General features: G+C 46.2%; 1 protein-coding gene across 1 annotated transcript in view; it reads right to left on the reverse strand.

Moving 5' to 3' along the window:
* The window catches only part of LOC125437821 (heparan-alpha-glucosaminide N-acetyltransferase-like), a 133,448-nt gene that overhangs the window by 112,927 nt on the left and 8,260 nt on the right, over nt 1-12,261 (reverse strand). The window contains exon 4 of the mRNA XM_048505828.1: nt 8,174-8,334. Coding sequence (XP_048361785.1) covers nt 8,174-8,334 — 161 coding nt within the window. The remainder of the gene's footprint in view (nt 1-8,173; nt 8,335-12,261) is intronic.

The raw sequence follows: 12,261 nt of genomic DNA on the forward strand, positions 1-12,261 counted from the left end.
AAGAGGACTCCGCTTTCTCGTTCGCTCTCATGGAGGAACTTGGCCCGGTAGAATAAAAGGACAAGAAATTAATTTCCACCCAATGTCACTTGCCCGAGCAAATGCTGTGTTTCCCTGCTCCCCACTTTGTATGGCGAGATTCTTTGGGTGAGATCACCCTCTCTGTTGGGCAACGTTTTAAGAATGACATGCAGAGATCCACCTCCTGTTTTGTTCTGTTCTTTGCTATAAAGAAGTCCCCAACTTATGGCAACCCTGCAGGATTTCAAGACAAGTGAGCAGAGATTGTTGGCCATTACCAGCCTCTAAAAGCAACCCTAGATTTGGCTCTGGTGGGTTTTCCTGGCTGTGTGGCCGTGGTCTGGTGGATTTTGTTCCTAACGTTTCACCTGCATCTGTGGCTGGCATCTTCAGAGGTGTATCACAGAGAGAAACCTGTTTCACACTGTGTCTAAGTGAAAAGGGAAAGTTAATGATTGGTTCCCCGCCCTGAGACATGGACAATATACCACACTAAACTTTCCCTTTTCACTTTGACACGGTGTGAAACAGACTTTTCTCTGTGACACACCTCTGAAAATGGCAGCCACAGATGCAGGCGAAACGTTAGGAACAAGATCTACCAGACCACGGCCACACAGCCTGGAAAGCCCACAACAACCAAATCCACACAAGAAGGAAATGAGAATGTGGAAAACCCTGGGCCAGCCTCTTAAAATAAGCAAGTCATCGCTGGAGGTTTCAGTCATCATTTGATTGTCCCATGTAAACTAGATCCTGATACAGCTGATCTTAACAAGCAGCACCTCCATATAAACTCCACTGGATCACTAATGCTTCCATGCTCTTTGTATAGGCTGATCAGATGTCCGATTTTGGCAGGACAGTCCTGCCTTCAAACAATTTGTCCCATGTCCCACGGGTTATTTCAAGTGTCCCTATTTTGGAAGGCTGCCGCACTGCCTTCTGGGGCGCCTACCCACCTGTCCCGGTTCACAAAGGGTCACCTTATCTTTGTATCCTTTGTGTTCACACTTGCAAGGGGCAGCTATGACGTGTTTCAGAAAATGAGCGGAATAATATCTATAATCTATATCTATCTATAAATTAAACTATTAAAATAGCAGTGGGCGCCGCTTCACATACCAACCATACTTCCAAAGATATTAGCAGCCTTTTTTTTAAAATGCCCAAATACAGCTTCTAGCCACGCGATCAGTATCAAACTAACACAACTGGCGGGTTAAACTGAGGAAGCTATCCTGATTCATATTAACAGAAAGGCGCCCTGTAATATTACCAGCTTTCCATCAATTTACAACAAAAATCGTTAGATTGTATTGGGGTTTGATTGGGTTAGCCTTTGGTTTTTGATCATATGATACGTCGCAGTGTGACTTCTCCTTGCCCTTGGGAAATTCCAGAGCCGCAAATTCCACACAAAACGCAATGACATTCAACCAGATTTTCTTTATTATCTGGTCAGAAACCTAAAAGGGTTAAGCGCAATATGACTTGGGTCACGGCAATCAGGCAGGCGTTAAGTGAGAAATCTGTATCAAAAACAATATCACATTTCTTGCCATTATTGCATGGCCTACTATTTGCATCCGCTTGAGAAAGTTATAACCCGGGGAATTGGTCCAGTTTATATTGAAGCTTTCATTTTCAGACTCAGTGGTGAAACGTTTGAACTCAAAAGCTTGCTGGAAAAAAAATGTTAAATGGATTGGGAATTTATCGTTTAGCAGTTTTTTTTTTTAAAAAAAATGCCAGCTATATGATCTTGAAAGATCAGACACACGAAAGGAAAGCTTCAATCTGGTTATTTTGCATGTTTCTTTTGTTCCGCCCTATTCCCTCTATTATAAATGTAATATAACTCTTGGAAAATCCAAACATTGAATAGGATAGAACCGACTGTTCTTCAGCATATAGCCTTGTTATGTTTTAATACACTGTTAGCAATACTTGGATATGCCATATCCCCCCCCCCCGCCGCCGAATTTTTCTTAAAAGAAAACCTGATTCCCACAATATGAAAAAAACATTGCTCTTGGTCAATGACCTTTTCATTGTGACTGCATAGTATGATCACTACTTTTTTCACAACCGAAGTGTTTGGCTGAGCAATACGTACATGTATGCATCAGATTTCCTACATCACAACCAGTACATTTGACACTTCAGAGCTCAGGGTGTTCTCATAAAGTCTCTATTGTGTGCTCTTGCAACACTTTCAACAACTCTGTCACCTATTTTCTTCTTTTTAGTTTCTTATTTCTTTTCAATAAATATGTACCACTTCTGCTTTTTTATTCTCATTTCCCCAATGGATCTGATTTATTTTACAATGTGCTCTTGTTCTCAGAGGTGGGATCCAGCAGGTTCTCACAGGTTCCCGAGAGTAGGTTACTAATTATTTGTGTGTGCCGAGAGGGGGTTACTAATGGGTGATTTTGCCACGTGACTTTTTGCCTTAGTTACGCCCCTCCTCTCAGCAGTAGCGCGCAGAACTTGAAGCAGTCTAGCAGGAGGTGCACCGGCGTGCGTGGCAGCCTGCGCCTACGTGCATTCGTTTCCCGCCCAAGGACCAGGGCAGCGGCTGCGTCCTTGCCACAGCCCTGCCCAGGAATGTCCCGCCCCTGGAATGCCCGCCCCCGCCCTCGTTGTGCCCCGCCCAGCCCCATTGGTGCTACGCCACAGTTTGAATCCCACGACCATGGGAACCTGTTACTAAAATTTTTGGATCCCACCACTGCTTGTTCTATTCTCTTTTTATTCAAGCATATTACATGTAAATACAGTGTATTTCACTTTTCTTTTCTTTTTTTGCTTTTGGCTTTTCAAAAACAACTCTGCTTTCTGGATTATCACTCACCTCAAGTTACCTTTAACCTGACAGCCAGTGCGGTGTCGTGGTTAAGAGTGGTAGACTCTAATCTGGAGAACCGAGTTTGATTCCCCACTCTTCCACCTAAGTGGCGGTCTCTTATCTGATGAACTGGATTTGTTTCCTCACTCCTCCACATGAAGCCTGCTGGGTGACCTTGGGCTAGTCACCAGCAAGAATGTCTCTCAGGCAATGGACTTGTTTATATGTTCTGCTCTGGGAGCTTTCAACTGCAGCTCGCCATCTTAACTGTAACATCCTCATTTCCTTTCTGTTCTTTTTTTGGGGGGGGAGATATTTCCATCTCTGTGAAGACTGTGCTTATACGTCCCTCTCCCCAAAGCACACATAAAAATCTCTGCCTCCTGGGGGTATAGAAATCACTTGGTTAGTTGAAATTGGTTGGCAATTAGCGTGCCTACTGGAAGCTCATCTTTTGGAGAGGTGGGGAAAAAATCTGCACAGGTGGGGAAAAAACCCTGCACTTGGCCTGCTCTTGGAACCACGGGGCTTCTCTGATCTGTGCTGTACTGAATTCTGAAGAGGGGGGAACACAAGGGTAACTGAGAATCAAACCCGAAGTGAATATACACTCTATGCAAAGGAGACCACAAGTGCATAAATGGCCCAGGATTATCCTCATGGCTGCATGAGGATTTAACTCCAGGCAGAGGTGGGATCCAGCAGGTTCTCACAGGTTCCCGAGAGTAGGTTACTAATTATTTGTGTGTGCCTAAGAACCGGCGCAGTGGCTGCATCCTTGCCACAGCCCCGCCAAGGAATGCCCCGCCCCCGGAATGCCTGGCCACGCCCCTGTCACGCCCAGCCCAGCCCCACTGGCACTACGCCACAGTTTGAATCCAACCACCATGGGAACCTGTTACTAAAATTTTTGGATCCCACCACTGACTCCAGGCCTTCCAAGTCTTTCTGTAAGTGCTACGTCATATTGTATCCACATCCCTCATTTCTCCTACTGTTTCTACAGGGGTTGAAACCACTTTTGCTTTCTGTAAGTAGAAATCTTATTTATAATTTTCCAACTGTCCAAACCTTCTTTTCTTCCTTTTCTGTTTTCCCCCACTGGTAATGTTTTCATCTTTAATCCCTCTGTTCTCTCTTCCCTTTTTTTTTGCTGTAATGTGATTTTGTGTTTAATTCTTCACTATGGTGTACTGCTCCAGTCTAAGCCCACGGTCATCAGCACAGGTGTCAGACTCGTGGCCCTCCAGATGTTATGGACTACAGTTCCCATCATCCCCTGCCAGCATGATGCTGGCAGGAGATTATGGGAACTGTCGTCCATAACATCTGGAGGGCCGTGAGTGCCATATTATTATTATTATTATTATTATTATTATTATTATTATTATTATTATTATTATTATTATTATTATTATTATTTAATTGGATTTAATATACCGCCCTATCCCCGAAGGGCTCAGGGCGGTGAACAATATAAAATATGATATATAAAAAATGTACATACAAGTTAAAACAATTACGTTTTAAAACAATGTCCCACAAACCCATATACAACCCTCCCCAGAAGGGAATAATGGGTCCCGATGATGTTAGGGACCCCTATAAGCAGAGGGGGGGCAGAGGCGGGGGGCAGAGGCACTGTCAGCGGCTGGTCTCTCCAAAGGCCCAGTGGAACAACTCGGTTTTGCAGGCCCTGCGGAACTCTCCAAGGTTCCACAGGGCCCGGACAGCTGGTGGTAGAGTCCACCCTCCAAAGTTGGCATGTTTTCCAGGGGAATTGATCTCTTTCATCTGGAGATCAGTGATCATTTCAGAAGATCTCCAGGCCCCCACTGGAAATTGGCAACCTTATTCGAGTGACGGTTTACCGCCTAGCCCCACTGAACTGCCAAATCAAAACAATGGCATTTAAGTAGCACAATGGCCTTTCAGAAGAACAGGATTTGGAAGCTATTATTGCAACGGCTTTATAGGTTTTCAGCCTTTGGAGTGGAAGCAGAGAGATTGGGGGGGAGGGTATGGGGGGAATTGCAAACATATCCAACCTAAGTGCCAAGAACTCAGCTCCTTCTCATTTCTCTTTCTTCCCTGGGGCTCTATAAAAAGAGTTGTCTTTGGTTTCTGCTGGAAAATGGATGCTGCATGTAACAGCCAAGAGAGGGAGAGAAGAATTTTGATAAATAAAACACACACACACACACACACACACACACACACAACCTCTGCAAGCCTTCCCAAATATTTGCAGAGCTTACGGGATTTACCATAGGGAGGCAGCTGAAACGAGACACCTCTGGTCTGGTAATTGTTGTTTCTAAAAGTCTCCAGATCCGATTATTGTCACTAAAAGTCCCCTCTCTGTTTTGCCAAACGAAATTAGCAAGCCATTCTTGCTGGAAGGAGAAAAACGTTCACAGCCTCGACTCGCGCCTGGCACCAGCTGTTTGATGGGCAATCGCTGGCGGGTTTGCTGGTAAATGCAAAAATTGCAATTTGCTGCCATTTGTAGGTTGCTGGCTTTTTCGCAAAAACAAACAAGACCCTTTGCCTGGGTTTGCGCCGTAACTGCCGGGACTCAAGGCCTCAAGGTTGATAGTTGATAGTTCCGTGGGAATGTCAACTCAATGCATGGCAGCTGTGAAAAAGGCAAACTCTATGCTGGGGATCATTAGGAAAGGAATTGAGAATAGAACTGCAAAGATTGTCATGCCCTTATATAAAGCAGTGGTGCGACCGCACTTGGAGTCCTGTGTCCAGTTCTGGTCGCCACATCTCAAAAAGGATATTGAGGAGATAGAAAAAGTGCAGAGAAGGGCAACGAGGATGATTGAGGGACTGGAGCACCTTCCCTATGAGGAGAGGCTGCAGCGTTTGGGACTCTTTAGTTTGGAGAGGGAGGACGGCTGAGGGGGGGGATATGATTGAAGGGCTATGCAACAAAATTATGCATGGGGTAGAAAATGTTGACAAAGAGAAATTTTTCTCTCTTTCTCACAATACTAGAACCAGGGGGCATCCATTGAAAATGCTGGGGGGAAGAATTGGGACTAATAAAAGGAAACGCTTCTTCACACAACGTGTGATTGGAATATGCTGCCACAGGAGGTGGTGATGGCCACTAACCTGGATAGCTTTCAAAGGGGCTTGGACAGATTTATGGAGGAGAAGTCGATTTATGGCTACCAATCTTGATCCTCTTTGATCTGAGATTGCAAATGCCTTAACAGTCCAGGTGCTCGGGAGCAGCAGCAGCAGCAGAAGGCCATTGCTTTCACCTCCTGCATGTGAGCTCCCAAAGGCACCTGGTAGGCCACTGCGAGTAACAGAGAGCTGGACTAGATGGACTCCGGTCTGATCCAGCTGGCTTGTTCTTATGTTCTTATGTTCTTAAGGTTGTAGAAGAGGACGACACGTTCTTTAAAATCATTTTTCATGTCACCATTTGTCCTCTGAAATGAAGCCAATTTATGCCAAAACAGGTTCTTGGCCCATCCGGGTCAGTACTGGCAACGGCTTTCTCAAGTCTCAGGCAGAGGCCTTTCAGAGCACGACTGCCCGGTCCTTTTAGCTGGAGATACCTGGGACCTTCAAACCTGGTATCAAACCTGGGACCTTCCGCAGGCCAAGAAGATGATGTGCTGTGCTGGGCCCCTCCCCCCACTCCCGGCATGTCACGCTTGGGCTGCTCAGTAGAAACTGTCTCTTGGCATCCTGGGTAAGTTTATCGCAGCAGTTAAAGCATAGGTGTCAAACTCGCGTCCCTCCAGATGTTATGGACTACAGTTCCCATCATCCCCACAGCACGAGTTAGCCCGAAAGAGACATGGGAACATAGAATAGGATACAAAATCTCCAGAAATAAACTGGGTAACTTTGGCCCTTTCCCCACTTACCTTAAGCCCCGCACTACTCTCCTCCACTTCAGGGGAGGCGAGAACGTAGCCGCCCCGACGCTGCCTCTCTCGCGCCCCCTCAGCATGTGTAATTCCTGGTGCCTTTTGAAATGGCGCCTTTTGATGACCCCGTGCAGAGCGCGGGGTCGTGGGGAAGCCAGGGCGCGCGCCAGGAGTTGCGCGCGCCAGGAGTTGCGCACAGCAACCCTCCGACAGAGGTGAGTGGGGAAAGGGCCTTTAAAGAATAGGGAGAGCTGACCAAGCGGGCTTAGCAGCCCACAAAACACTGAAATTGACTGGCAATAGTGTTTGATCCCAAACGTTGTCTTTCATAAGTAATATGGGATGTAGCCTACCACGCTGTTGTGGTTTTGCATTTCTCACCTGCGAGTGTATGAAATTGCTATGTGTGGTGCTACAGATCTGATGGGTTTGTGCATATTGATTTTCGACTTACTCTCGCAAACATAGGGTTCTTCCACTTGTTCCAGTAAATATTGTGGCATTTCCCATAGGGTTCATGTTTGATTGTTTTTGTGCTTTGGGGGGTGGGAACTATGGCGTGGTATCCTGCTGAAGTCCCTCCCAAAGCCTCACCCTCTGTGGACTCCATCCCATAAGTCTCCAGGAATTTCCCAGGTGGGAGTTGGCAACCCTACTGAGTTTGCCCATGTCCAGAAAGGTCCTTGAGAGGAAATGCCTCGAACGAGGGGGCACAGGATTAATTCTTTGTGTCTTGTAATCCCCCTTGAGTATCAATTCAAAAGTTGGGGTACACATGAAGTAAATAAATGGAGGATGAGTTTCAGTTAGAGACACTGCAGGAATTTGCCAGCTTCAATTAAAGATTGTTATTCTACTAGCACAGGGGTCTGCAACCTGCGGCTCTCCAGATGTTCATGGACTACAAATCCTATCAGCCAGCCAGCCAGCCAGCCAGCCAGCCAGCCAGCCAGCCAGCCAACCAACCAACAAAACAAACAAACAAACAAACAAACAAACAAACAAACAAACAAACAAACAAACAAACAAACAAACAAACAAACAAACAAACAAACAAACAAACAAACAAACAACCACTCACTTCACACAAGGATGAAGAATTGGAGTGCCAGAACCTCCTCATCCTCCCAGTTGTGAGGTTACAGGGGCCATGCTGGCAGGAGCTGATGGGATTTGTAGTCCACGAACATCTGGAGAGCCGCAGGTTGCAGACTCCTGGGCAAGCATAAACTTATAGAATTTTCCTTGGGTTTGTTGCCACCCCAAACCAAGGTTCTCAGAGGGGCAGACATCCCTTGGTGGTTTATGGTTCTTTGCTATAAAAACAGAGCTGCCGAGGGCACCTTTTATGGTTCTAACAATGGTAGAAGACCGAAAACAGGAGAGATTATATACTTACATGGACCATCCGCTGGTCCATAGTTCAGGAAGCAGACTCCGATCAGAAATAAGACCACGGTCCTCCAGGTTAATTTGCGGATGAGCTGCCCACAGCTCACTCCTCTTTTCATCATTGCGTGGAAAGCCAGTCCAACGGATGTGCCAATGATGAAAACAAACCTAAACATCAGAGACCTGTGTCAAAACCGGGCCTTTGGAGTGTCCAGCCGCTGAGGTGCGCCCCCCGCCCTTTGCTTCCTTGCTTTGCTCCTTGGCCCTTTTGCTCCCTATCTTTTATAATTTATTTTTGTATATTTACTACAATTGAGATTTTAGGGAGGAGTCCGTGCTCCCTTCTTTGAAAGTGGTTTTAAAGGAATTGGGTTACGGGACGCCATTGCTATTGTTATTGTTTTTGACCGCTGTTTTAATGGTTTTAATGGTTTTAATGGATTTTAGTGTATATGGTCACTATTGTGACCCTTGTTTGATATTGTATATAGATTAGTGTTGTACACCGGCCAGAGCCCCTTGGGGATTGGGCGGTCTATAAATTTGAATGAATGAATGAATGAATGAATGAATGAATGAATGAATGAATGAATGAATGAATGAATGAATGAATGAATGATAGATAGATAGATAGATAGATAGATAGATAGATAGATAGATAGATAGATAGATAGATAGATAGATAGATAGATAGATAGATAGATAGATAGATAGATAGATAGATAGATAGATAGATAGATAGATAGACAGACAGACAGACAGACAGACAGACAGACAGACAGACAGACAGACAGACAGACAGACAGACAGACAGACAGACAGACAGACAGACAGACAGACAGACAGACAGACAGACAGACAGACAGACAGACAGACAGACAGACAGACAGACAGACAGACAGACAGACAGACAGACAGACAGACATGCAGGGATGTCAGCCTCCAGATCAGGCATGGGGATCCCCCCAGAATGGCTTCCGATGATAGAAATAAGTTCTCCTGGAGAAAATGGATGGTTTGGAGGGTGGCATCTGTGGCACTAAACCCCTCCAACGTCCCCGTCTCCAATTCTCCTCACCTGCACACATGTGACGGTGTGTTAGAGAGTCCACTTGTCATAGGGAAAGTAATTCTTAGATTAGGGTTTCTTTCTATCTACCTTTTTCCTGGAACAAAGCTGTGAACTGGAGATGCTTGAATAAATGTAAGTTTTACCTTTTACCTTTATCCCTCAAGAAGTTTCTATAAACTGCACTCACACACACTGCTGGGCTGATCCATAATTCTAAACTAAATCTAGCAGTCTGAGCCCAATGTCTGATAAAACAGTTCTCCAATACTTTCTCTTGAGTATGCCAACTTCAGCTAGCAAGTCACTATTTCCCCAGCTGGAATCGTTTACCTTTTTTCTAACATCATGAATGGCTAAGGATCAGACGTGGCACACTGGTGGCAAACAAACTGATTTTAAACATGGATTTGCTCCTATAAATCAGGGAGTGGTAGGGTCCATTTTGAGAGCAAAATGGTGCACAAAAGAAGGAATATGAACTGGGCGTCTTAGTTGATAGTTCCATGGGAATGTCAACTCAATGCATGGCAGCTGTGAAAAAGGCAAACTCTATGCTGAGGATGATTAAGAAAGGAGTTGATAATAAAACTGCAAGGATTGTCATGCCCTTATATAATTTATTTATTTATTTATACTTTAGGCTTTTATACCGCCCCGTCCCCGGAAATACTTCTTCACGCAACATGTGATTGGTGTTTGGAATATGCTGCCACAGGAGGTGGTGATGGCCACTTATCTGGATAGCTTTAAAAGGGGCTTGGACAGATTTATGGAGGAGAAGTCGATTTATGGCTACCAATCTTGATCCTCTTTGATCTGAGATTGCAAATGCCTTAACAGTCCAGGTGCTCGGGAGCAACAGCCGCAGAAGGCCATTGCTTTCACCTCCTGCATGTGAGCTCCCAAAGGCACCTGGTGGGCCACTGCGAGTAGCAGAGAGCTGGACTAGATGGACTCTGGCCTGATCCAGCTGGCTTGTTCTTATGTTCTTATGTTCTTAACTCTCTCTGCCTGACCACCATTTCCCCACAGTCTCCCGCCAAACAATTTTCTCCCAACTCAAGCTGTTTTATGTTTCTGGAGTGGTCATGCAGGGCAGGGGGGCATGTCCCCTGGCCTCAGCAACGCACCGGACGGTCGCAGGGAAGATATGTCGATTGGGCGACATCATTCCGCGGCGCCGTCTTCCTGTTCATGCGAATGGTCCCGGGGAGGTTGGGTCGCTGTCATGTATGCCAACCCAACCCCCAGCGTGGCCGTGCGGAAACCCCCAGCGTGGCCGTGCGGAAACGGCCAAAGAGACTTACAAACTCCATCCCTTTCTCTTCCCAACAACAGACACCTTGTAAGGTAGGTGGGGCTGAGAGAATCCTGAGAGAATTGTGACTAGCCTAAGATCACCCAGCAGGCTTCATGTGTAGGAGCAGGGAAACCAATCCAGTCCACCAGATAAGACTGCCACTCATGTGGAAGAGTAGGGACTCGAGCCTGGTTCTTCAGATTAGAGCCCACCCCTCTTAACCACTACACCACTATACCAGAGTGGTAATTTTCAACATTCTTATTTCAAAATGAAAATTAACCAGAAAGAATGCATTAAATGATTTGATGAATATCATTTAACAATGAGAGGGTTTGGATATTATTTGGGAAAGTGTGGAAAAGATGAAAATGTGGTCAAAAGAAGACACTTGAATGAATCGTATCTTACGTTGTGGAGGTGGTTTAATGGCCAAACATGGTGTAGTGTTTAAGAGCAGGTGTACTCTAATCTGCAAAACTGGGTTTGATTCCCTGCTCCTCCAGATGAGCAGTGGACTCTTATCTGGTGAACCAAATTTGTTTTCCTACTCTTGCGTTCCTGCTAGATGATCTTGGGCTACTCACTCTTTGTTCAGGACTCTTCCAACCCCACCTACCTCACAAGGGCCCTTTCCACACAGGCGGATTATGGTGCTCTGGGGATGGCAAAAACACTGTCCCCAGGGAGCCATTCGCACAGGGGGCGCAGCTGCTTCGCAGCCGCGCCGCCCTCACGCCGCCCGACCGGCGCGAAGTTGCCATTTCCCAACCTCACTTGGCAAGCAAGGTTTATGGGAAACGGCGGCTTGAAGCTGCTGCCATGCGAATGGCAGCGGCTTCCAGGCGCCTTCCCTCCCCCCACAACGGGGCGACTTACCTGTCCTGCGGCCCTCCGGCACGTCGCTGAGGCCTGGGGACACGCCCCCTTTACCCTGCGACTCTGCAGCAGTCGCGCAGGGCAGGGGGGCATGTCCCCTGGCCTTGGCGACGTGCCGGAGGGCCACAGGACAGGTGAGTCGCTCTGACGACGGCGCAGCTCTGCGCCGTCGTCCCTGCCGATTCTGGGACCGTCCATGTGAACGGTCCCAGAGGGGTTGGGTCGGCGTGGATTGCGCCAACCCGACCCCTTCCGCCTCCGTGTGGAAACAGCCAAGGTGTCTGTTGGAGGGTGAGGAAGGGAAAAGAGTTTGCAAGCCACCTTGAGTCTCCTTACTAGAAAGAAGGGAGGGGGATATAAATCCAAACTCTCTTTCTTCTTCTAATAAAGTTAATTGAAACCTGAAATAAGAATGTTAAGTGATGCTAGAGGAGGAACATAAACAGTTGGTCAAAGAAGATATAGCAACAACCTGACTTCCAATTATATCTTATAACAGAAGTGTCCTGAACAATCAACTGTCATCCAGCAAGATATCATGTAATCCTAAAACGGAGGGAAAGATGCTAATTCAGGATGTGGCCAGGAAAACAGCCTGCAGGGACAAGACAATATTTTTTTAAAGAACAGAAAAATGCCAACTGAGCAAATCTGTCATTCTTTGCCTTAATGGGCACTTACAACTGCACAACTTGCCAACGATCTTCCTCCACAATATGATTGTGGTTATAAAACGAACAGCGTGGTCAATAACATGATCTAATCTGATTGAAGGGGGCCAGTAAGAAAATTATTACCCACTTTACAACCCATTAACATCAAACCTACATTACAGGAATGCACA

This window comes from Sphaerodactylus townsendi, linkage group LG08 (assembly GCF_021028975.2).
Source record: "Sphaerodactylus townsendi isolate TG3544 linkage group LG08, MPM_Stown_v2.3, whole genome shotgun sequence".
Lineage (NCBI taxonomy): Eukaryota > Metazoa > Chordata > Lepidosauria > Squamata > Sphaerodactylidae > Sphaerodactylus > Sphaerodactylus townsendi.